Raw genomic sequence first — 25,279 nt, 5'->3', positions numbered from 1 at the left:
CATGCAGAGCCCAAGGGTACCCACCTGCCCATCTACTCCTAAGTGACTCACTCAACTTCACATAGCTTGTGAGCATGGCTGTGTCACAGCTCACCACAATTCCAACTCTGCACCTGGGCTCTTCACCACACTGCTTCTCAAAGCAAGCCTGAACCCTGCCCTGGGTGAACACTGTCCCCAAGCAGTCTGCTACTGGGCCTTCAGCACCCAGCACCCTTGCCACCTCTACAGGAGCACCAAGCCAAACATCAACGTGTCTACAAGGAAACTCGTGCTTCTGATGATGCCACCTTCTGTGATTACATTCTTGGAATGAATATACTTTCTATAGGGATAGAACAATTCTTTTTGATATATTGTGAATAATCCCAAAGATTTAAATGATTTAAATAGTAAAACAAATGCCATAATAGCCAAATTGCCAGAAAACAGGAGATTAAGGACAAATCTTACTTCTGTGCTGTTATTAGGTGACTGATACTAAAGTTCATTTACTGAAACTTTGAACAAAATACCTACATTAGTCTGTATTGTTTTCTGGATATCAAGAAAACTTAAGCATTTTGTTGAAATCAAATATATTTCTTAGGTTGATAGAGAAGAATAGCGTACCTTGTCAATATTGGAAGGAGGTTTAAGTGATGGGAAGAATACATAATTGAAACATCTCAGGAGGGTTTTCATAACATACATGGTAAACAGAATAAAAACTCCTGCAATGCAAATTCCAGCTATCACCCAGATTTTATAAGAATTTCCTAAAGATAAATAAATGATGTTTAGTATCAATGTATGTTTGGACACACAAATGCACTGATATGAAACTAGCCATATGAAGATAAATATAAAATCTATTAAATAATACCTCTAAAAATATTTCTGGTAACACTGAGTACCAGCACAACCTGACCTTTAAAGACTGTCTGGGGACTAATCTAAGAGGTCTTTTGTGGAAGAAGACAATATCAACACATGGGCCCTACCAGGGGAAAGTTCTCCAGAACTTCTACAACATGTGACTAGCAGAATTTAAAAAGATTCTGTGCCTAAGCCTCTACCAGTCCACTCTACAAAATGAGATGAAACCACTTGCACATAAAAAAATTACAACTGAACTACTTAGATTTCAAAATCATTAAAGTTTATGTAAAACATTAAAAACTTATAGTCTTATTAAATACCAAAAGCAATAATTAAAAAGAAATTCATTATGTGGATACTGGATGAAATATAAAAGCATTAAAAATACTAAATTGAAAATACTAAAACTGAAAGACTTATCTTGAAGGTTTACTTTTGATTCATGTAATTCATGAAATGAACATGCAGAAAATCTATCTTTTGTAGTGAAAAGCAAATATTTTACAATTTCCAATGTATTATTTTATTAAGTCTAGTTACATTTGAAAAAAGATACAAAAAAGATATTCTCACCTGTTTTTGTTTTCTCGCACACAGTATTGCTAAAAATACTGCTTTTATTCAACTGTCCCCCCACAAAGTGTGCTCTTCCTTTGACACAATACACAGTCAGTGGTTGCAAGTTGTCAATAGTAAAATCGTTTCTTTCTTTTAGGAATTTTCTCTATGAAAATAATTGAGTCATTGATAAAGTTTAGTTAGCTCATGAAATCAGACAGGGGAGATCTATGAATTATTTTATATTCAATTTAAGATCGGCCTCTCCCAAACACTTAGTTGGTGTGTGTTTAAGAAATATAAATTTGTGGGTTGGGCTGAGGGGTAGAACACTTGCCTAACATGCATGAGGCTCTGGGTTCAATCCCCAGCACTACAAAAACAAACAAACAAACAAACAAAAAAAAAACCCCAAAACCCGAGAAACCACAGAACAAGTGAAAAGAAATATGTTTTGAACATCCCATTATAACCAAATCAGAAAGTTTAAAATGCTGCTGTCCAAAAAGCATATGATACATTCCTAAGGTAGCTCTGATTTATTTTCATGAGTACATGCTGGTTTGGCTTAATTGCCAATGTATTTCCTCTGATTAATGATAGAATGGCAAGTGGTAGGGATTCTGACCTCAATTGCCTGTGCTGAATGTGGATGTGTGGCCTTGTGGGGGTTATTTCATTGCTTGGTGCCTTACTTTCTGAGCTGTAAAATAAGTACAATTATGGCTCTTATCTATGTTAGCCAGCTATTGCCACAATATTGAAGCCACCTTAGCATTCAGTGGCTCCAAACATAATTATTTATTTTTCTCAGTCAGTCTACAGGTTGACAAGGGGAGCCCCCACCAAGGTCAAGGATTCCCAACCCACCAGTCTCTTGTCCTCCTTGGACCATGGACTATTTAGATAAATTGCCTTTCTCTTGGCAAAGAGGAGAAGCATGAGAGCCAAGCCAAGCCATGCTGGCACACTTAAGACCCAACTTCAATGAGGCAGGGACTATGCAATCCTAAGTATCTGCTGCACAACAATGAAACTGAATATACAGTGTGGCAGAGTTGTTTTGAGGAATGACTGGAGCAGTTCATGTAAAATACTTAGTATGATACCTGATAAATTCTAAGTATTCAATAAATGAGTTTCTCTTACAATAATGATTGATGTTTGCAGTACGGGATAGGAAGGCAACTACAATTGACTGAACCTCTACAGTTTGTCAAAGTAATGTGCTATGTATATTCTTTCAAATCTTAGAAATATCCTTTTATAAAATTAAGCTGCCATGATCACTGCCACTTTAGAGAAGACAAAATAAAGTTTCAAAGAGGCAAAACACCTTGCCCAAGATTAATTATATGGCTATTTCTCAATGGTCTAAATTAAGCTATGGTCAGACAGCTAAAATGAAAGCATTTGAGTCACTTCAATTTGCTTCTAGTTTCCAAAAGAAAATAAAGTTACAGACTTTACCAACATTGAGTATTTGAAGTTGATTCCTTGATTGTAATTACACAAGGAATTGTGTGTATAACCTGATGTGGCGTTATCAAATTCTGTCTGTGGTTCTGAAATGCAGTGTTTGCCAGTGTTTTTCAACATTTTTTTTTCACTACATTTCCTCTGCAGAGACTTTTTAGATAATTAAAAAAAATTCCTCCCCCAACATGAAATTAAACACAAATAAATAAAGTTGAACTTTGGAGACATGCTTTCCTCTAGGAGGGCCACAAGCCATGATGATATTTTTTGCCCCTAAGAACCAATTTTGTTCCCTTGGAGGTGTCATCAGGGGACTTTTGACAATGTTCAGAGATGTTTTTGGTTGCCATAACTGGGAGGAGTACTACTGGCATCTAGTGGGTAGAACTCAGAGACGTTACTAAGCATCCTACAAAGCATAGGGTGTCTCTGTCACAAGAGTTATCTGGCCCCAATGTAATGGCGTAGAGAAGCCCTGCTCTAGATGAACATCTAGGAATTGTGTTAGGAACGGTTCTGATTCAGCAGCAATGGGCTCAGGAATCTATTTTAAAAGCAACCTGAGACTCAGATGCAAGTAATCCATAACTCTACCATACAAAAACATGAAAAAATGCTGACATTCTTCATACTACAATAGGCACACAGTTAAATACATAGTTTTAGGGTCTAATATTTTCCCCCAAATTTTAAACTCAGCTTTATTTACCTGAATACAAAATTTACTATGTATAATTACCTCAACATTTGAACTGTTTTCCCAAAAAATAATTTCATAAATTAGAGGGTAAGGCTGCTTCACTGACCCTTCTTCAGCATTGACATAGACACGCAGTGAATCATTAATGGATTTCATGCTAATGACTGGTGGAGGTATAACAACTAGGAAAAAATAGTAAAGATAAATATGTAATTATACATCTTAAAACAATTTTAAGAATTCATACCAAATTGAAAAATCATAATTTCAAGAAAAAAAATATTGGCTTACTGTATATTCCAGTATTTAATTTTTTCTCTTCAGACCAAAAAGATGTGCTATTTCCATTAGATGCTTGTACACGAAGATAGTAAATTCCTTTTGAGAGACGTTTTCGAGGAAAGATACAATATGTAGTTTTGATGTGTTCACAGTTAGGTATTTGTTGCCATTTATGTAAATTGGTCCCATGAATAATTTTTAGAAAGCCACTGTAAGACAAAAAATGTTCTTTAAATTCAAACATATTAATTTAGTAAGTATGAACTGAATACTTACAGTATGCTGTTAGAGGCTAAAGACACACAAACAAACAGCTCCCACACCCTCGGGAAACTCATGATACAGTGGAGGAGATGCATCCATCCATTACAAAAGAAAGGTGAAGATTGTTCCAGAGTAGTGTTGTGTCAGAGGTGGCTTGACCATGTGCAAAAACAACTTCTATAATTCCAGGAATGTTCCAAGATGGTTTTTAAATAGAGCCTTTATTAAAAATCTAATTATATACTCTTACAATTAAGAATTGTATTAAAGGGCAGGGGATATAGCTCAGTTGGTAGAGTACTTGCCTTACATGCATAAGGCCTTGGGTTCAATCCCCAGCACTAAAAAAAAAATGTATTAAAGACAAAGATAATACATATTTAAACTGAATCTTGCCCCAGAGATTTTACTATATTTTATCATCTACATACTTGAGGCTCTTTATGTCTATTGTATCTACATGGTAAAAATCCCATATACCAGTGCCAACTGTGCTTATCTTTCCAGCTTCATGTTCAGGAACAGGATGCTCGTAGTTTGAAAGTGGCCATCATCACAAAATTCAGCCAGTAGTCCAAATAGGGCTCTTCCCTTCAGGAGAACCAACCAGTTGCTGAACACATTTGTACACACCCCTGTGTAAGTGCTGGAACAGAAACGCACGGTCTAGGGCTACAGCTACACTGTGTCTAAACCAAGGACAGGCACCCAACTAAGGCTGGGAGACTAAGAAACTGCTGCTCAAACCAACAGCAAAGAGCATCTCAGTTTAGGCCTAGAACTGCAAGAACCTCCTAACTCATTTCCTCATGTTGAGTGTCACCTGAGCCCACTGTTCCAAATATGATGCAGCCATACACACCTTCCTCAAACACAGGCCTCATGTCCCAATGGTTCACAAACATACACAGGATGGCCCACAGTAAGCCCCATCTTCTCCCATCCTACCAACTTCATCTCTCTCATGGCTCCTCCACACCTTGAGTTCTGCTCCTATAGGACACCTCCCCACGGTGGCAGGCAGCATCTTAAGGTGGCCCCAATGTCCCTACCTCTGCACATATATCCTATATGAGCCCCCACCCCAGTGTGAGCAGGACCTGTGAATCTGATTTGGGTCCCCTCCCCCTGGATTAGGTAACATTATCTGGCAGAGGCATTTTACAGATGGAATTAAGGTCCCAAATCACTAATTGTGAGTTAATCAAATGAGACACTCTGCTGGGTGGCCTGATCTCTCAAGGGAATCCTTTAAAAGAGGGGATAGAGGTCAGACCCTTCCCCTGATGCCTCCAAGAGGCACCATGCAGACCTGTCCCGGGACCCTGAGCTGGATGAAGCTACATCCTAGCAACACCCTGATTACTGAGCAGAGGACTCAGGTAAGCCATACCTGGACTGACACACAGAAACTTTGAGATAAAATGCCTATTTTTAATCTGCCAAATCTATAGTAATTCACTACAGAGCAACAGAAAATGAATTCTCCACCAACCTCATTACGTCTCTTCCTATTCCTCCGATTTCCCTCCTGCTGTGACCCACTCTCACCCACTTATCCACATCAAGGCCTTGTTATTATCGGACCTCCTTCCAAGTGGCTTCTGTGCTCTCCAGCCCTATCTACTTTCACTTTTTTGATTTCTTTTTTTTTTTTAAGAGAGAGTGAGAGAGGAGAGAGAGAGAAAGAGAGAGAATTTTTAATATTTTATTTTTTGGTTGTTGGCGGACACAACATCTTTGTTTGTATGTGGTGCTGAGGATCGAACCCGGGCCGCACGCATGCCAGGCGAGCTCGCTACCGCTTGAGCCACATCCCCAGCCCTCACTTTTTTGATTTCTATAACTGCTAGAATTTGTTTCCTCTGCCCTAAGCCACATGGGGCTGAGCAGTGTCAGCCGACTACCGTAGGTTTCTGGACTGGCAGGCTTCCTCCTGTTTGTTCAACCTCTTCAGTGCTTTGTGCAGTGCGCCATGCAGCCAAGAGAAGCTCAGGGGCATCACCTCTCCTTCTCTATTCCATGGCCCTATTTTTTTTATATAGACATATTTTAGTTGTAGTTGGACACAATACCTTTATTTATTTATTTTTTATCTTTATTTATTTATTTTTTAGTGTGGTGCTGAGGATTGAACCCAGCGCCTTGCACGCGCTAGGGAAGCACTCTATCACTGAGCTCTACCCCGTGGCCCTGTTTTTTAGCATGGATCTGAAAGTGGAGTAGACACAAAAGGTCACTGCACAGTCTCCTGGTGAGGCTGTGTCCCTCTGTGCGGATGTGGTCCCTTCCTACTAGCCATCCTTGGTTCCAGGATCACAGTAAAGAGGAGAGAAGATGAGCACTGACTCCTCTCCACCCTTGTTGTTCCTCTTTCCTTCTCATCTTGTCACTTTTCTTTCCCTGCCTTTGGCTGTTAGTCCCTCTATTCTTCTGCTCTCAGTATTTATCTTTCTTTCTATCCCCGGTCTCCCCCAAATCCATTTTTCCTTCCTTATGATTCCCCTCTTCTCTCTTCCTTCTCTATTCATCCCCTGACATTTTCCAGTCGATATAAACTGTATGCAGTTATTTAATTTATGCAGTATCAAGACCTCATCCATATTGGCTAGTTTCTACTTGGCCAGGTTGAAATCTGCTCTCTCACCCGATGGATTCTCAGCCGAGTTCCACAAGACCTTCAAAGAAAAACTAATACCAAAACTCCTCAAGTTATTCCATGAAATAGAAAAGGAGGGAACCCTTCCAAACTCATTCTATGAGGCTAGTATCATGTTGACACCAAAACCAGACAAAGAAACATCAAGGAAAGAAAACTTCAGACCAATATCCCAGATGAACTCAGACACAAAAATTTTCAATAAAATTCTGGCAAATCACATATAAAAACGTATGAAGAAGATAGTGCACCACGATCAAGTGGGGTTCATTCCAGGGATGCAAGGTTGGTTCAACATAAGAAAATCAATGTAATTCATCACTCAATAGACTTAAAGACAAGAATCATATGATTAGCTTAATAGATGCCGAGAAAGCATTTGACAAAACACACTACCCCTTCATGTTCAAAACACAGAAAAACTAGGAATAATAGGAACATACCTCAACATTATAAAAGCTATCTATGATAAGCCCAAGGCCAACATCATTCTAAATGGAGAAACATTGAATTTTCCCCCGAAAAACTGAAACAAGACAGGGATGCCCTTTTTCACCACTTGTATTCAACATAGTATTTGAAACTCTAGCTAGACAATTAGACAAAAGAAATTAACGGGATATAAATAGGAAAAGAAGAACTCAAACTATTACTATTTGCCAATGACACAATTCTATATTTAGAAGATCCAAAAATTCCACCAGAATATTCTAGAATAAATGAATTCAGCAAAGTAGCAGGATATAAAATCAATACCCACAAATCAAATGCATTTCTATACACAGGTGATGAATCCACTGCAAGAGAAACTAGGAAGGGCTGGGGATGTGGCTCAAGTGGTAGCACGCTTGCCTAGCATGCATGAGGCAGTAGGTTCGATTCTCAGCACCACATAAAAATAAAATAAAGAAAAAAAAGAGAAATTAGGAAAACTACCCCATTCATAATTGCCTCAAAAACAAAAACAAAACAAAACAAAACCCAAATAAGCTTGGGAGTCAATCTAACAAAAGAGGTGAAAGACCTGTACAATGAAAACTACAGAATACTAAAGGAAGAAATGAGGAAGACTTTAGAAGATGGAAAGATGTCCCATGATCTTGGATAGGCAGAATTAATATTGTCAAAATGGCCATACTACCAAAATTGTTACACAGATTTAATGCAATTCCTATTAAAATCCCAATGATACTCTTCACAGAACTAGAAAAAAACAATCATGAAATTGGAATTTCATGAAATTCATTTGGAATAAGAGACCCAGAATAGCCAAAGCAATCCTTAACAAGAAGAGTGAAACAGGAGGCACCATAATACCAGACTTTAAACTATAGTACAGAGCAATAGTAACAAAAATGGCATGGTATTGGCACCAAAATAGACATGTAGACCAATGGTTCAAAATATAAGACATAGAGACAAACCCATATAAATAAGGTTATCTCACACTAGACAAAGGCATCAAAAACAAACATTGGAGAAAAGATACCTATTCAACAAATAGTGCTGGGAAAACTGGAAATCTATATGTATATCTATAGCAAAATGAAATTAAACCTCTATCGCTCACCCTGCACAAAAATCAACTCAAAGAGGATCAAAAACTTAGGCACTAGAACAGAGACCCTATGCCAAATAGAAGAAAAAGTAGGCCCAAAATCTTCATCTTGTTGGCTTAGGACCCGGCTTCCTTAACAAGACTCCTAAAGTGCAAGAAGTAAAATCAAGAATCAATAAATGGAATGAATTCAAACTAAAAAGCTTCTTCTCAGCAAAGGAAACAATCAATAATATGAAGAGAGAGCCTACAGAATGGGAAAAAAATCTTTACCACATGCACCTCAGATAGAGCACCGATCTCCAGGATATACAAAGAACTCAAAAAATGTAATACCAAAAAACAAATAAACAAACAAACAAAAAAACAAAACCCAAATAACCCAATCAATAAATAGGCTAAGGAACTGAACAGACACTTTTCAGAAGAAATACAATCAATCAACAAACATACGGAAATATGTTCATAATCTCTAGAAATTAGAGAAATACAAATCAAAACTCTTCACTCTAGTCAGAATGGCAATTACCAATAATACAAGAGATAATAAGTGTTGGCAAGGATGTGGGGAAGAAGGTACACTCACACATTGCTGGTAGGACTGCAAATTGGTGCAACCACTTTGGAAAGTAGTATGGAGATTCCTCAGAAAACTCGGAATGGAACCATCATTTGACCCAGCTATCCCACTCCTTGGTTTATACCCAAAGGAATTAAAAACAACATACTATAGTGACACAGCCACATCAATGTTTATAGCATCTCAATTCACAACAGCTAAACTATGGGACCAACCTAGATGTACTTCAACAAATGAATGGATAAAGAAAATGTGGTACATATACACTTTGGAATATTACTCTGTCTTAAAGAAAAATAAAATTATGGAATTTGCAGGTAAATGGATAGAACTAGAGAACATCATACTAAGAGAAATAAACCCAATACCAAAAACCGAAGACTGAATATTTTCTCTGATAAGCAGATGCTGATCCATAGTGGGGTAGGTGGGTTAGGCAAGGATGAAAGAACTTTGGATTGTGCAGAGGGGAGTGAGGGGAGGAGTGGGACTGTGGGGATGGGAAGGACGGTAGAATGAGACAGTTATTATTACCCTATATACATGTATGATTACACTACTGGTGCAACTCTGCACCTCATACAGCCAGAGGAATGAGAAGTTGTGTTCCATTTGTGTACAATGTGTCAAAATGCACTCTACCACCATGTATAATCAATTAGAACAAATTTTTAAAAAATTGAAGGGAGATCAGTAGAATAGAAGAAGGGGATTGGGGGAAGGAGGAGAGGGAAAGGGGAGGTACTGGGGAATGAAATTGTTCAAATTATACTGGTTTATTGTGTGCACATATGAATATATTATAACAAATTTCACTGTTATGTATAATTATTTGCCAATAAAGAGGAAAAAAATCTGTTCTCTTCAACTTTCTTTAATTTCCCACTAATGTGATCACCATAAAAATTCAGCAAAACCACTAAAGAAAATAGGAGGGTTAACTTTTTGAACAAGACTGAAGTGAGTAGCTTGAAAAAATTTCAAACACTTATGGGAAAAGTGAGCTCTGAAGAAAAGGTCAGGGTCAAAAATCAAGCATTCCTGATTGAGGAAATAATACATGAAACTAGGGTGGGTGGTGTAGCTCAATGGTTGAGCACTTGCCTATCATGTACAAGGTACTTAAAAACAACATACTATATCATGTACAAGGTCCTGGGTTCCACGGCCAGCACCAAAAAAAAAAAAAAAAAAGAAAGAAAGAAAAGCTACTAAAGTCACACTTATCTACAAAAAGAGCCAGTAAGAACCCTAGGAATTAGAACATACCCATTTTGTAACAGATGAAGACACTGAGGCCCACAAGGTTAAGTCATGAGCTCAACATCAACCAGCTAGTTATGGGCATAGCTGGAGCTATAATTAAATCCCCCAAATTTCCAATGTGTCATGCCTACTTCTCAGTTAGTCACTGTAGGTGCAAGGAGTTTCAGGTAGCTAAAGTGGCATGAAAGAATAATCAAAACACACTGGGAAAAAGGAAGTTTATGGAAAAGAACTTACTGGAACCATTGAACTTGAAAGGTCGCATTCACATATGCATAATCCCATTTCAGAATATAGTTCTCATTATCAGCACTGATTTCTAAATTTTCTGGTGGAGGCAGCTTATTTTCAGCTAGAAACCAAAGCATACATTAAATAGCATGCGATTTTACTCTAGTTAAAGAATATATGGCAAAATTTTTAACAGCATGGGCAAAATGATAAAAGGATTACATCTCATCATCAAGGTAACAACTAAGCTGTGGTGTACATTCACACAATGAAATACTAAGCAGCCATTTAAAAGACTGTGATAGATCTGTATGTACTGATACAGAAGTTATCCTCACCATATTGGGTTAAACAAGCAAGCTATAAAATAAACATATGCATCAGGATTCTCTTTTAATTTGAAAACAAAACCCCTAAATTACATCTTATAAGTCCTAAAAAGAAGTATATATATGAACTGCTAACAATGCTTACCTTTGGGAAACAGAGTTAGGGGTAAGAGAGCAAGAGAGGAAAAGCTCACTTTAAACTCTTCTGCATTGTTTTGATTTTTAAGAAAGAAAGTGTGTTAAGTTTATAATTAAAATAATAAACAATTCTAATCTCCCACTCTTGAACTTAATTATTGGCAAGATATCAAAGACTAGATATAACAGGATGCTATATTTTCACATTTCATTTAGAGGTATACCTTTTTGGAAGACTAACCATTCTACTATCAACTACCTCCCCCTTCTATGGATTTTGAGCAAGTAAAAAACAGTTTGTCATTATAAAATATTTGGACTTTTAAGTATAATTAATTTTCATTACTATTTATTTACTTGAGGCAAAAATCCCAAATAATGTTTTTAACTTATATAAATGCTGTTATAATGCTTTTGTGTTAATATCTATTAAACCATCAGATAACACATGGTTCAGTGACTATGGGAAAAATTCCAAAATAAATATATTGCCAAATATAGTTAATAGTTCTAAAGCAAAAGGTTCTCCTTACCTGTGGTATTTATACAACTTACTGGACTATAGCTACCATTTTTGTTGTACAAATGTAGTTTTGCTCTAACTTTTAAACAATAAGTTGTCTCTGGTGAGAGTTTATAAATTTTATCTCCAGGATGAACTGTTTCAATCCTTTCCTATAATTAAGAAAAAAAAAGAGGTCTATTCTTCATAAAAGTATAAAGACAAATTTTACAATTAATTCACCTAATTTTTTCTCTCATATTAACAAAGGTAAAAAAAAAATGCTTACTTCCACATCTGAAGAGTTTTTCCACATAACTAAGCTATATCTAAAGGCTGAAACATCCAAAGACCACATAACATTGTCCACTGTCCCAGGAGGAGAGATGTGTATTGTTATTGTCTTATCTTCAGCTTCTAAATGTACTTTTGGAGGACCTATTTGAGCTGTAGGAACAAGACAATTACTATGACACTTCTTTAATGTCAGGTCAACAAGTACTGTGTCCCCAACAGAGCAAAACAGAGGATCTACACTCTCATGGAGATGGCAAAAAACTCAAATAAACTAACATATGAAATGCCATGTGCTATAAAGAAAAATAAAGTCATATGAAGGGATGAAGAATGGTTGGAAGTGCTCTTTTAGATATGCTAGTTAGATATGCTCTTGAGAGATACATTTGAGCTGAGGCCTGAATAAAGTAATGGAGTGGTCATACAAATATCTCGGGAAAAAGTCACCCTGGCTGAGCCCCTAGGATGGGAATGAGCTTAACTTTTTCAGGAGACAATGAAGTTGCTAGAATGGCTGGGAGTGGTTGAAACAGATTTGGGAGGAGGCTAGAGGCTAGATGTGAAAGAAGAACTTCGAAGCCTTAGTAGTCCATGAAGTCATCTGAGGGCTAAGATTAGGAGTACCAAGATGTGACTCAGGGGCTGGGGTTGTGGCTCAGAGGTAAAGTTCTCACCTCACACATGCGAGGCCCTGGGTTTGATCCTCAGCAAACATAAAGATGAATAAATAAAAAATAAAGGTATTGTGTCCAACTACAACTAAAAAAAATATTTAAAAAAGATCATTAAAAAACAAGATGTGACTCAGGTTTTAGAAAGAGCATCCTGTTAAGATATGAGGAGGCAAGGACACCAGTAAGAAATCAAGTGAAGAATGAAAGTGGCTTGGTTTTCAGGCTGGAAGGGAGGGAAGTCAGGTATACTTTGAAGACGAATCAGAATGTGTTGACAGACAAGCTGTGTAAGGATCACTCTGGGCTCTTGTGTGAACAGACACAGCTGATGTTAACTGGGATGGTAAAGACGGCAGGAAAAGAGCAGGTTTTAAGGGGGGACGGAGAGCTGTTTGACTATTTTAAATGTGAGATGACTTTTGACATCCAGAGGTGTTGAATAAAGGTAGTGATACAAGTCTAAAGGTCAGAGGGTGATACAAGTCTAAAGGAATGTGGCTGGAGAAACAATTATGTGAGACAAAAGCATACAGACAATCGATCTGGAAAGCTATAAGATTACTGTTGGAGTGAGCAGAGAAGAAGTTCAAAGACTGGCCCCTGCAGTCTGACATTTAAAGTCTGGGTGGAGTAAAAAAACTGTCAGTGGACAACCAGTGGGCAGGGGGCAGGAGAACCAGGAAGGAGAAGTGCCCTAGAAATGCCTTCTATCCAGAAGAGGAGGTGTTTCTAGAGAGCTGGAGAGAAGTCCACATCCGTGCACCACCAGGTGACTGACCTGGAAGAGAACTGGAAATTCACCTGCATGTGGAGGTCGCTCGTGACCTTGAGAAGAATGAGTTTAGTACTGCAAGGAGGAAGAAGGCTCAAAGGGAAAGGGATGATGAGGGAATGGGGAAAATGAAGCACAGACAGGGAGTGCAGACCGTTTTCTTTTGTTTGGTTCAGGGCTGTGCTTCTTTTTTGGTCTCAGGACCCATTCTACTAGAGAGGCAAGAGGTGCCAGCTTGAGGCCAGCCTGGATGATTTAGTGAATCCTGTCTCAAAATAACGTTTTAAAAAAACGAGATGGGGAAACTGCCCAGAGGCAGAATGCTCCCAAGTTCAATCCTCAATACCACAAAACAAAACCAAAAAACAATGATAAACCCATACTTTGAGAACTACTACTGTAAGAAAGCAGAAAAGAAAGAAAGCAGAAAAGAAAGAAAGAAAGAAAGCATAAAATGGGGCCAGAGCAGAAGGAAGAAAGAGATTTAAAGGCATCATTGTTCTTTTAATAATAGGAGATTTTACATCTTGCAAATCAATAGGTTTGGAAAGAGAACTATTCTGGCAACATTTACTGAAGAATATAATATAATTCGGATGGCAACTTTTACTTTTCTTACCTTCATCAAATGGTATAAATGAGTAAACTTCACTCCATGAAGAAGAGTCATTTCCTTTTTCTGCTCTTATTCGCAATTTAACTTCTTCATAAACATCTGAACTGAGAGGAGAAAAGTGGCATTTGTTGACCACAATGTGTTGACAGCCAGGCAATTTCATCCAGTCATCCACCTCAGGTCTTTAAGTGAAAAGCAAGGGAATGAATGAGCACATGTCAGACAAAATAGCGTCAAATACATTTTCCCCTTACTAATGTTAAAGCTAGCTTAAGACATTATTTCCTCTACTTGAGTTCACGTCCTGTTAACATTTTAGTATGTGCCCGTCCACTCTTTTCCAATACCTATAAACCAAGCTACTACATATAAAACGGAATCATTCAGACATATAATTGATTTTTTTTTTTTTTTTTTTGGTACCAGGGATTGAACTCAGGGGTACTGGACAACTGAGCCACATCCCCAGTCCTATTTTGTATTTTACATTTAGAGACAGTGTCTCACTGAGTTGCTTAGAGCTTCACTTTTGCTGAGGCTGGCTTTGAACTTGCAATCTCCTGCCTCACCTCCTGAGCTGCTGGGATTACAGTCATGTGCCACCGTGCCCAGAATATAATTGATTTTTAATAAGGTTCTATAATATAATTTATGGGTGGCTGCATTAATATTTCATGGAAGCAGAGATATGCATAACCCATAAGTCAAAAGCAGATTTTGACTGGCTTTGTAAAGGACAGTTGTATGACTTCTGGCAATTCACTTTCTGTTCTTAGATCTTCTAATTGAAAATTGGATTTGATGATCCCCTCTGTTCTTCTATAGATAGATTACCTGTCCTAAGGCAGATCTCACACATCAATGTGGTTTAGGGGTTTCCTTTGCCCTTTCCCAAACCAAATCACTCCTCTGCTTCCTGGTCTTCATCATTTCTTTTATTATACCACCAGAAACAAAAAAAACTTAAAATGTTAGCATGAACAATTTCCTTCAGTGGAACTAGTCAACCAAAAAGGTTTATATGATTTGAGAATGGATTCTTCTTTTTTAAAAGGGGGCAGGGGCTAGAGGTGTCACTCAGCGGTAGAACACTTGCCTAGGATGCACGAGGCCTTGGTTCCATTCTCAGCACTGGTAAAAATAACAAATAAATAAATATATTAATATGGTTTTGGTCCATGCTCACTCTTTATCTTCTTTTCTCTTTAGAAAATGCAGTAAACTTTTATTAAAATGCTTTTGCTCTTAAGAGAACTATTTCAGTAAAGGCTACCTTTATACTTTCTTAAAAAATCTTTATCATCTCCAATAATTAGATCAGAACAGAATTCAATGTGAAATGTGAGTATGTAACCAATGTAAGATTCATTTCATAAAAGCAGTTTCACAATGTAACTTGTGAAAGAGAACTATTTTACTTCTCCTGTTCACTGAGGTCTTCTGGGCACTCAGAATGAGTGCTTAGCATAGAAGGCATCCAGTATTTATTGACTGAAACTGTGATAGTAGGAGTAAATGTAACTCCATTTTGTTTTATGACTTCATCCTGTAAAACAACCATGCCAAGTAGAAGAGTCATGACTGGGGCAAGATGTTTTTTTTTTCTTTTGCTATAGATATCTTTAAGAACACAAAACTACCTAATGGGGTATTGTTTCTGTAACTAGGGTAACGGGGCTCTGTTTCTGTAACTGGGGTGACTGGGCTAATTGTGATTGGTTAGGCTTCCCTCCGCTTGACTGCACTGTCCCGCTTCTGTAACCTGGCTTGCTTGCATTGTCTAGACTCCCTGAACATCCCTTTTGCAGTTTTCAGGCTTATAAGGAGTGCCCTTGCAATTGTACGGGGCTGTTCAGGGGAACAGCTTTTGTTCTGGTCAGCCGCCACCGGTGTGCTTCAATAAAGGCTTGATTCGATTATACGTGAGTGGCCTGGAAGTCAGTTTATGAAACCCTGGGACGAAGCTTTAACTATAACAAAACAATGAGTGCTGCAGGTTACATACATCACAATCCATTTTAGATAGAAGTTATACACACTGATGTTTTAGTCAGAAAATTTGCAGAAGATGGGTTTCAATGCAAGTAGCCTGGCTCGAGTCCTCACTACACTACACTGCACTACACTACACCAATCCAAATGTATTTTCTGACATATTTCAGCAAAGAGAGTTGTTTGTAAATTAGCACAACAAAATAGGGTAAGAATACACTGAAAAAATCATTTGATGCAAAAGTTAGAGTGGAAGGGTCAAAGATTATGATGAACTAGAGCATCTGGCATAAGCAATGTGAGAAGGAACGTAGGTGTGAGAGCAATGGCCCCCTGCTCTTCATTATAAGCGTACCTGAAATGACCCCTCTATACCTCAGGCAACCGTTTCATAAGAAGATTCTGAATTAAAGAATAAACTGGTAGCAAAAATCAATTTAAAGAAAATCTCTGGAGATAAAAATGTCTATGTGCACATACGCAGACATACACATAATTTCAAAGCCGTCAGACTGCTATTCCAGTTTTTTTTAAATATTATTTTTTAGTTGTAGTTAGACACAATACCTTTATTTTATTTATTTATTCATATGTGATGCTGAGGATTGAACCCAGGGCCTTGCACGTGCTAGGTGAGCGCTCTACTGCTGAGCCATAACCTCAGCCCCTCCTATTCCAGTTTTAATAATTGGAGAACCACAATGTCATGGCTGTGGCTGAAGTGGTGGGACCCTGGTTCTGAAGGCCCTAACCCCTTGCTTCTTCACTGTCTTCTCCTGCCTGGACAGTGGACCACAGTTAGCAGACAGAGTCCTGACACCAGATGAAAGGCCCAGGGCTATAGGTCCTGAGCTGGGTCCCCTTCTGTAAACATTTTCTCCATAAGCCCTGCCTGCCTACCCTCTTGGCAACTATGAAACAGAAAGACAGTACCAAGAAAGAGACCCTGAAACTTCAATAGAGTCCAACAGAGTTTATAAACTGTATCTGAATTTAAAATATTGTGTATGATGGAGATCATAGGAAAATCTGACTATAGGAGGTCTGGTTACTTATTCCAAGACCTTGGATTAGCCTTTTTGGGTACTCTCTCATATCCTCAAGGCATGCTCTAGTTCAGACACTTACATCGATTTCACAGAATATCCAGAGCAGAGAAAGTATGAGGTAGTTGTGGGCTAGAAAAGCCTTTACCACACTCATCTCAAATCTCTTTTGCTTCAAAGATAAATTTGACTAAGTCTCTATTTGTAGAAATGGATTACAAATACTATGTAGACAGAAAATTTCTAATACATGAAAAAAAATGTTTCCCAAACCTGAAATTATGGTGATAAAGTTATAATAATATTGAGAGGAAAAAAGGAATAGGAAGGTGGAGAGAATCTCAGATAAATCAAAGGTGGATCAGTAATATAGAAGAAAGGGACTGGGGTGAGGGAAAGGGAAAATACTGGGGATGACACTGGCTAAATTATATTGTTACATTGTGTGCATGCACAAACATAACACAAATCCCACCATTATGTATAATTATAATGTACCAACAAAAATATGGGAAAATCATAAATATTATCCACACCATTCTGGCAAATCAGTAAGTAGAGTCACTTACGTTTGATAAACTGCTGAAAAGGTCACATTCTCAACAGTTTCAATCCTGCTGTTCCACTTCAGGGTGAAGTTGTCATCCGTGATGTAGACCTCTATATTCTCAGGTGGCTGTAGATTTTTTTTACCTATAAAGACAATCAGAAACAAAATTATGTAGATGCTATACAGATATTTTTTAAAATGTTATTCTTCCCTTCACATCCGTAATTGAAGAGTGAATATATTTAAACAAGTATTATATACTTCCTCCTTATCTATGGGGGTTGCATTGCAAGATTTCTAGTGGAGGCCTGAAATAACTGAAGACGGAATTGAGCACTATACAGTCCATTTTCTGCTCCTACCTCTTTGTCACACACACACACACCCCTGTGGTAAAGTCTAATCTATGAAGTAGGTACAGTAAGAGATTAACAATACTAACAAAAATAGAATAATTGCAACAACACTGTAATAAAAGTTTGTGCTTTGGGGTCATTATTAAGTAAAGTAAGAGTAACTGGTAGATTATGCTGGAGCGAAAGTCCACCAAGGAATATGTTGGGACAGATACTCCTGACCCAGGCAGCTTGCAGTGATACTTCATTACAATGTTCTAAGTGACACACAATTTCAAGCTTATAAACTGCTTATTTCTATAAACTTCTACTTAATATTTTCAGTCCCTGGTTGACCATGGAAAGGAAAACTGTGGGTAAGGTGAGGGTGAGCTGCTATATTTAATAAATCTAAAACCTAATGTTTGCTTTCAGCACAGGAGTGTGTTAATTATATTTCTCCATCTGAGAGACCTGGAAAAAAGGTTAAGTTTTCCATCCATGAAAAAATTTGTCCTTTAACTGAAAAAAACTCTGGCCTCAGAAGTAATACTGACATCAGAAACACAAGGTTCAACCGCTTAACAGCCTCAGTTTGGTTTCACATCCTTTTCAGAGATAGATGCTTCACATACTCTGATGGAGAATTGAACAGATGTGATTTCAAAGTTGACAGCTGTTTTCAGAACTCACATAACAAAACTGAGAGACAGAGATGAATACTTGTGTCAGCTGAGCCCCTCAGGAACCTAAAAATTTCTCAACTTCTGAATATGTTGACTGAGGTTTTCTGTTTATTTCTGAGGATTCCCATCTATGAACCTTCCTTATTTTTTTAAAATATATTTTTTAAGTTTTCAATGGACCTTTATTTTATTTATTCATATATGGTGCTGAGAATTGAACCCAGTGCCTTACACATGCTAGGCAAATGCTCTACTACTGAGCCACTATCCCAGCCCATTTTCCTTATTTTTTACTACTAATAAATATCTTTTACCAATTGGATTACCTCCTTCCTCAATTTCCCTTTTTGGCCCCTCCAATTTGCAGCGTACCTCTCTTCTTTTCTGATGACCCAAATCCTCCAAGACCCAGTTCTTGACCCCTTTAGAGAAACTTCCCTGAACACTGCGGCTCATGTTGATCTTGCTGTTCTCTTACACTCATGTCATTTAATCTGCACCACTCAATTTCACACTTCAGTAGATGTTCTCAGCTCTCAAATACTTGTTGAGTGCAGAATATACTTTTTCCAATTTTAAAAATTGTGGTAAAATACACATAACGTGAAACTTTTCATCTTCAACAGTAAGCATTAAATATATTGATAACACTGCAACCATCACCACCCATGTTCCTAACTCCTTTCATCTTGGAGAATTGAATATCTATACCCATTAAACAATAACTCCCCATTCCCCATGGCCCAGCTCTGACAACCATTCTACTGTCCATCTCTCAGATTTTGACTAAATACCTCATACAGGTGTAATAATACAGTATTTCCTTTTTTGCAGCTAACTTATTTCACTTATAAGGTTTTCAAGATTTGTCAGGGTTGGAGCAAGTGTGAGAATTTCCCTCCTTTAAAGGCTTAACAGTGTTCAACAGTTTATATACCACACTTTGCTTATCCATTCATTGATGGATACTTTGGTGTTTCCACATTTTAGCTATTGTGAATAATGTGGCTATGAACATGGATATACAGGTATCTCTTGGAGACTCTGTTTTCAATTTTTTAGGGAATGCATTTGGAAGTGGAATCACTAGATCTTCAAATAATTGTATTTTTCACTCTTTGGAGAACCTCCATACTTTCTATAGCAGTTGCACCATTTACCTTCCCACCAACGGTGCACAAGGTCCAGTTTTTCCACAGCCTCACCAACATTTACTCACTTGATAATAGCCGTTCTAAGGAGTGGGAGGTAGAATCTTGTAGTTTCAACTTGTATTTCTTTAACAATTAGCAATGTTGAGCATATTTTCATTTGTGCATCTTCTTTGAAGAAATATCTATTCAACTCCTTTGGTAATTTTTGAATTAGGTTACTTTGTTCGTGAGTTTGGGGAACTTTCTATATATCATGGGTATCAATTCCTTATCAGATACAGACTTTGCAAATACTTGCTCCCATTTGTAGGTTGACTTTTTACTTTATTGATAGTGTCTTCTGTTTCCTTATCTTCTGTCTAGTCGTTCTATTCATTTTCAAGAGGGGTAAATATTGTAGTCCCCAATTATTATTGTACAACTGTCTACTTCTCCCTTCAATTCCACCAGTTTTTGCTTCAGGTATTTTGATGGTTTGCCATGAGGTACACAAATCTGCATAACTACTATGTCTCCTGGCTGTATTGAAGCTTTAATTAAAATATGATATCTGTCTCTTGTAACTTTTCTTGTGTGAAATTAGGCATTTCTGGAAGAAAAAACCTATATTACAATGGAACTCTTTAAGCAAGTACACGACACAGGCAAGCTCTCTCTCCTGAAAGGAGATGAGGCAAGGGTGTGGGGCTTGAGGTAAAGGCTGCCCCAGGGCCTTGAGAAAACGAGCCCTTACTTCTGATTTCATATATATATAAAGCTTACCTCATAACATTTAGGGAAAAGAGCAGCTCCCCAACCTGACTCATCTTCTGGTCAAGAATGCTGCAAGATACCACCCCAGTCCAGTGGTCAGAGTTTCCCTTTTCCCTTAACCTGCCTGTGCAATGTCCCCGCCAATGTAGTAAATGAATGCATTATTGATTTATGACTTTGTTCTGTGGCTAGAAAAGTTCAAGTAACATTTGAACTTCAGAGAAACATGTCATTCAGGGTAACTTGAACCCGTGTTTCCAGATCGTGGTCACTCATATATGGCTTAGAATAAACTATTTTCTTACTTCATTTAAAGGAGAATCATTATTTTATGTCAACAATAGTGTGAAGTACATTTTTACTAATATTAATATAGATAATTAATATAGATAATCCCCCAAATACATATTTTTACCAACTGCTTCTCTGTGTGAAACACACATCTCAAACCATTAAAGGCAGAGTCTATATAGCATCATACTACATTTGTATGTTTCAGGATAATCAGCTGGGCTTCCAGAAATTTCTTAAATATAATTTACTTGGAAGCTCTAATTTTTAAAAACTACCTTTTATTTCTGATAAATTTAATATTGTTTAGCATTTATTTCTACAATTATATTATTTCCTTACAGGTAGATTTACTTATTGTATTTTTACCACAAAGGTCCTTGTAGAACATTTTTTATTGGGATTGTTTCTTCTATTTTACAGTTAGATATGGTATGGGGCAAAGAGGAGACCTTTTTTTTTTTTTTTCCTGGTACCAGGGATGGAACCCTGGGGCAGGCTGACAATCACTGAGTCATATCCCCAGTCCTCTTTTGAATTTTGTTTAGAGACAGGGTATCCCTGAGTTGCTTAGGGCCTCGCTAAATGGCTGAGGATGGCTTTGATCCTGCAATCCTCCCACCTCAGCCTCCAGAGCTGCTGAGATTACAGGTGTATGCCACAGTGCCAGGTGAGAAAACTCTGAGAAAACATTTTTTGAATTTTTTTTAATTTAAAGAATTTAAATGGGTAATCAGGTCTTTCCACCTCGATTTTAAGTTTCATATTAAAAATCTTTGCAACTCTATCCCTTAACAAGAACAAATTTCTTTACCCTTATTTTCTTAACTTGATTCCTACCCAATTTGTTGGAATTTATAGATTTTGTGCAGCCAACAGGTAGTAGTTGGGTTTACAGGGGTTAACAAAAGATCTGGTGGTGTTTGTAATATTTATAGTATACTGTTCAGAATACTCTAATTCAAGAAATTCTAGGCCTTGAGAGAGGCAGAGGAAATGTGATGGGGAGATTCAGGGATGTACTCGAGGTTGCAATCCTTCTATTGCTAAATGAAGGAGATCCTAGAGTTAGATCATCTTGGCACTTGGGAGACCAACAAAAAACTTATTAGAAAATGAACATGAACTTGGAGATAATAGTTATCAAACAAGATTTCAATTTTCCAAGATTCTGCTGTGCATCAGCAATCTCTTCTTAATAAAATTTATTTTACCTTTCTAGCATGCAAAATGTATAAATGGGCATTTATTAATGTTTTTGGCTGCTTCTAACCTTTCACACTAATCTCTTTTGTTGTTGTTGTTTGTGTATGTTGCCCAGGTTGGTCTCGGGCTCCTGGGCTCAGGTGCTCCTCCTGCCTGTCTCCCTAGTTCTGGGACTGCCAGCATGAATTACTAAACTCTGGCCAGTGGAGTTTACTATTATTATGATTAGGATCTGGAATGTCCCCCAAAGGATCATGTGTTGAAGGCTTGGTCCCCAGTGTTCAAAAGTAGGATTTTTGGGAAGTCATTGCTCTGAGTCATCAATGGATGAATGCATTGAGAAATTCATATACTTTTAAAATTTTAAAAAAATATTTATTTTTTAGTTATAGGTGGACACAATATCTTTATTTTATTTTTATGTGGTACTGAGGATTGAAACTGGTGTCTCACACATGGTAGGGGAGCATTCTAGCTCTGAGCCACAACCCCAGCCCTGAGGAATTCATATTTAATAACATTATTGGCAAATGGTGGAAGCTGAAGGTGATGGGGCCTAGTGAGAGGAAGTGTTCATTGGCGGGAATACCCTGGAAGGATAGATCTTTTCTCCTTCCTTTCTCTCTGCTTCCTGGCTGCCATAAAGTGAGCTGTTGTCTTCTACCACATCCTTGATGCCATGATTTTCTGCCTCACCTCAGGTCCAAAGCAATGGAGCCAGCCAATGATGGACTGAAAACCTCTGAAACCATGAGCCAAAATAAACATTTCCTATTTTAAGTCTCAGTGACAAAAAGTTGACTAATACAGAAAATTGGTACCAAGAGTGGGATTTTTGCAGTGACTATACATAACCATGTGATTCAAAGTTTTTGGAACTGGCTGTGTAAAGAATTTTGAAAAGTTTGGAGACATATGCTAGAGAAGCCTCAGGATGTTTTAAGTGGAGCTATGGCAATTCTGGTGGGAGCACAGAAGACCACAATGCTGATAGGAAAGTGGACAGTAAAGACTGTGCTTTGGGAACAAGAATCCTGTTGAGAATTGGACTAGAATTCTGGCAAAGAACTTTGTCTACACTTTGTGTATGATCTGAGCCCTTACATGAGTCTCAGTTTTAAAATGATGGGCAAATTAATTTAGTAGGGGGAAATTTCAAGGCAGCACTATATTCAGGTGGCATGGCTATTGCTGGCTGTTTTTTAGTCAGTGACAATCAGGAATAAGAATTAGAGTGAAAAGATATGACAAATTTAGTTTGGCCAGGAAAGAAGCCAGTGAATTGTGACCAAGGAAGGTGAACTTGCTGAAGAAATTAGTGCCACTAAAGAGAGAATGGATATTTTGACCTGGACAACAGGAAAGATGTCTTGAAAGCATCTCAGGCTTGGCCAGTCTCTGCCTACAGCAGGCTCAGGGTGTAAAAGTATAAACTCCTTTGAGACAATTTTTCTTTTAGAAGAGAGTACAGGGTACCCTGTACTCACAGGGCCACCTAAGAAGCTATAGCCCCAGGATTTGTTTCACCATGCTCAGTTTCCCAAGCATTAAGAGGCTGCTGTAGTCATGGTCCAAGTAGACCTGGCTACTGCTCCCACTGGCAGCAGACCTTGGCATCATCCCTACAGTGCTGGCTTTGCAGGAATGCAGAATGTAAGATTTATGAGGTTCCCACTGAGATTTTCACTGAGTGAAACTAAAGCTTCAATGGAGACTCCAGGAAGGTACAGATGACAGTAATGTGGACTGTCTGCCAAGAAAAGGTGCAGGCAGTGAGCAGAGCCATCCTAAGAAAGAGGCCATGTGGGCTCCAACCAGCAAAGCCATAGGGGTGGGGCTGCTCAAATCATGTAGCTCCTATCTCATCACCTGTGCCCTGGATGACAGACATGGAGCTACAGGATTCAGCGTCTGTCCTGCTGGGTTTCAGTCTTGCTTTGGGGCCCATCCTTATTTTCTATCCCCCACTTCTCCCTTTGGGAATATTTACCCTGTGCCTGTCTCATCATTGTATGTTGAACGTATGTAACTTGCTTTTCAATTTTTACAGAGAATCACAGCTATGAGTTGCCTTGAGTTGAGAGAAAACATTAGATTTGACTTTTGAGAATCGCTGTTAAAACTAAGGGATGCTTAGAGATGAACATGAGCCTTTGGGACCAGTGGCAGAATGTTATGGATTGGATATCCCCCAAAGGCTCATGTGTTGAAGAATTAATCCCCAATGCAGCAGTGTTGTATTTAGGAATTGACTGAATCTCAAGGGCTCTTCCCTTATCCGTGGATTAATTCATGGATGGATACATATTGATGGTATTATTGGCAGGTAGTGGAAACTGTAGGTGGTGAGGTCTAGTTAGAGGAAGTGGTTCACAGGTTTTATCTTGCCCTGGCTCCTTCACCTTTCTCTTTCTCTCCGCTTCATTGTTGAAATGAGGTGAGCAGCTGTGCTTTGCCACATCCTTCTGCCATGAGGTTCACTAAAGCAATATAGCTGGCCAATCATGAGCTGAAACCATGAGCCAAAATGCTCCTTGTTTTTTCTTGGATATTCATCCCAGCATTGGAAAACCTACACAATTATCTTTTTAAATCTGATGTAAATGCACACACATATATCCATGCAAATATGAATGCAAACTTCCTCCTACATTTCGGACAATTTTCTTAGACTAGGGTCCTAGAATTGCATTTAATAGGTTAAAAAGTATGCATATTTCTATGTCTTTTGAAAGACCAACATTACAATCTCAAATTTGGGTTAACATTTCACTTAGTTTTGAATATTATTATTGCTCTGGCGAAAAAGAATGTTAGCTAAAGATAACTGATAAGTAGGCTCTTAACATATAGGTGGATAGTCGAGAATTTAAATTGTTTGGCTTCTCAGAAACAGTCCAGATTGGTTAAGACATAAGGCTTTCAGACTCTCAGGATATGATTTCCCACTCAACCAGTGGCTGACTGGTTTCATGCAGTTACTTAAAGCTCTCAGATCTGTAAAATGAGGACGATACTTTCTAGGTTTTGAAAGCTAAGTGAGTTTGCATCTCTAAAACACTCAAATTAGTGATTCGTAAATAGTAAATAAATGCTAAGTACCTATAAATCATATTTTAATAGTTCTCTAGTCTAAAATGAATTTTTCAGTGTGCATCTTCCTTGAAGGTCAATTTACATGAAAATTTTGGGGAAATTCTTTTTCTATTAAAGCAAATATGAGTTTAATGCAAATTTTTCATAAAAAACTTCAAAGAAATTATCATGGGTTGTACCAGGATCCTAACACCCATATACTATTAGTTACTATTTGTGGAGGGTTTGAGGAATACTATATCATGCACCACACAGGTATAGAGTTTTTTAAGAAAAGAGGTATTCTGACCCTAACCAGCCTCAGAGGCTTCCTGGATTCCTGCGCTGGGATGCTTGGCCCTGTTTCTCTCACTACAAAATTTCCTCTCTTCTCTCGATCTTCTTTTTTTGGGGGGGGGAGAGTA

The 25,279-nt window shown here is 38.0% G+C and overlaps 1 protein-coding gene across 2 annotated transcripts in view; it reads right to left on the bottom strand.

Annotated features, from left to right (window-relative positions):
• Ifnar1 (interferon alpha and beta receptor subunit 1) overlaps positions 1-25,279 on the bottom strand; it is a 30,297-nt gene that overhangs the window by 3,861 nt on the left and 1,157 nt on the right. Inside the window, exons 1-10 of one of the 2 annotated variants that reach the window (XM_040286993.2) lie at positions 17,374-17,499; positions 14,863-14,897; positions 13,770-13,948; positions 11,697-11,854; positions 11,439-11,580; positions 10,445-10,559; positions 3,890-4,089; positions 3,638-3,780; positions 1,435-1,585; positions 613-758 (exon numbers count right to left, since the gene is read on the bottom strand). In XM_040286993.2, coding sequence (XP_040142927.1) covers positions 613-758; positions 1,435-1,585; positions 3,638-3,780; positions 3,890-4,089; positions 10,445-10,559; positions 11,439-11,580; positions 11,697-11,854; positions 13,770-13,929 — 1,215 coding nt within the window. In that variant the 5' untranslated portion in view covers positions 13,930-13,948; positions 14,863-14,897; positions 17,374-17,499. Of the gene's footprint in view, positions 1-612; positions 759-1,434; positions 1,586-3,637; positions 3,781-3,889; positions 4,090-10,444; positions 10,560-11,438; positions 11,581-11,696; positions 11,855-13,769; positions 13,949-14,862; positions 14,898-17,373; positions 17,500-25,279 lie in introns of those variants that run through there. The other variant, XM_078044549.1, reaches the window with a different exon arrangement.

The sequence above is a fragment of the Ictidomys tridecemlineatus genome, chromosome 3 (assembly GCF_052094955.1).
Source record: "Ictidomys tridecemlineatus isolate mIctTri1 chromosome 3, mIctTri1.hap1, whole genome shotgun sequence".
Classification (NCBI taxonomy): domain Eukaryota; kingdom Metazoa; phylum Chordata; class Mammalia; order Rodentia; family Sciuridae; genus Ictidomys; species Ictidomys tridecemlineatus.
This window is presented reverse-complemented; position numbering and strand designations above follow the sequence as displayed.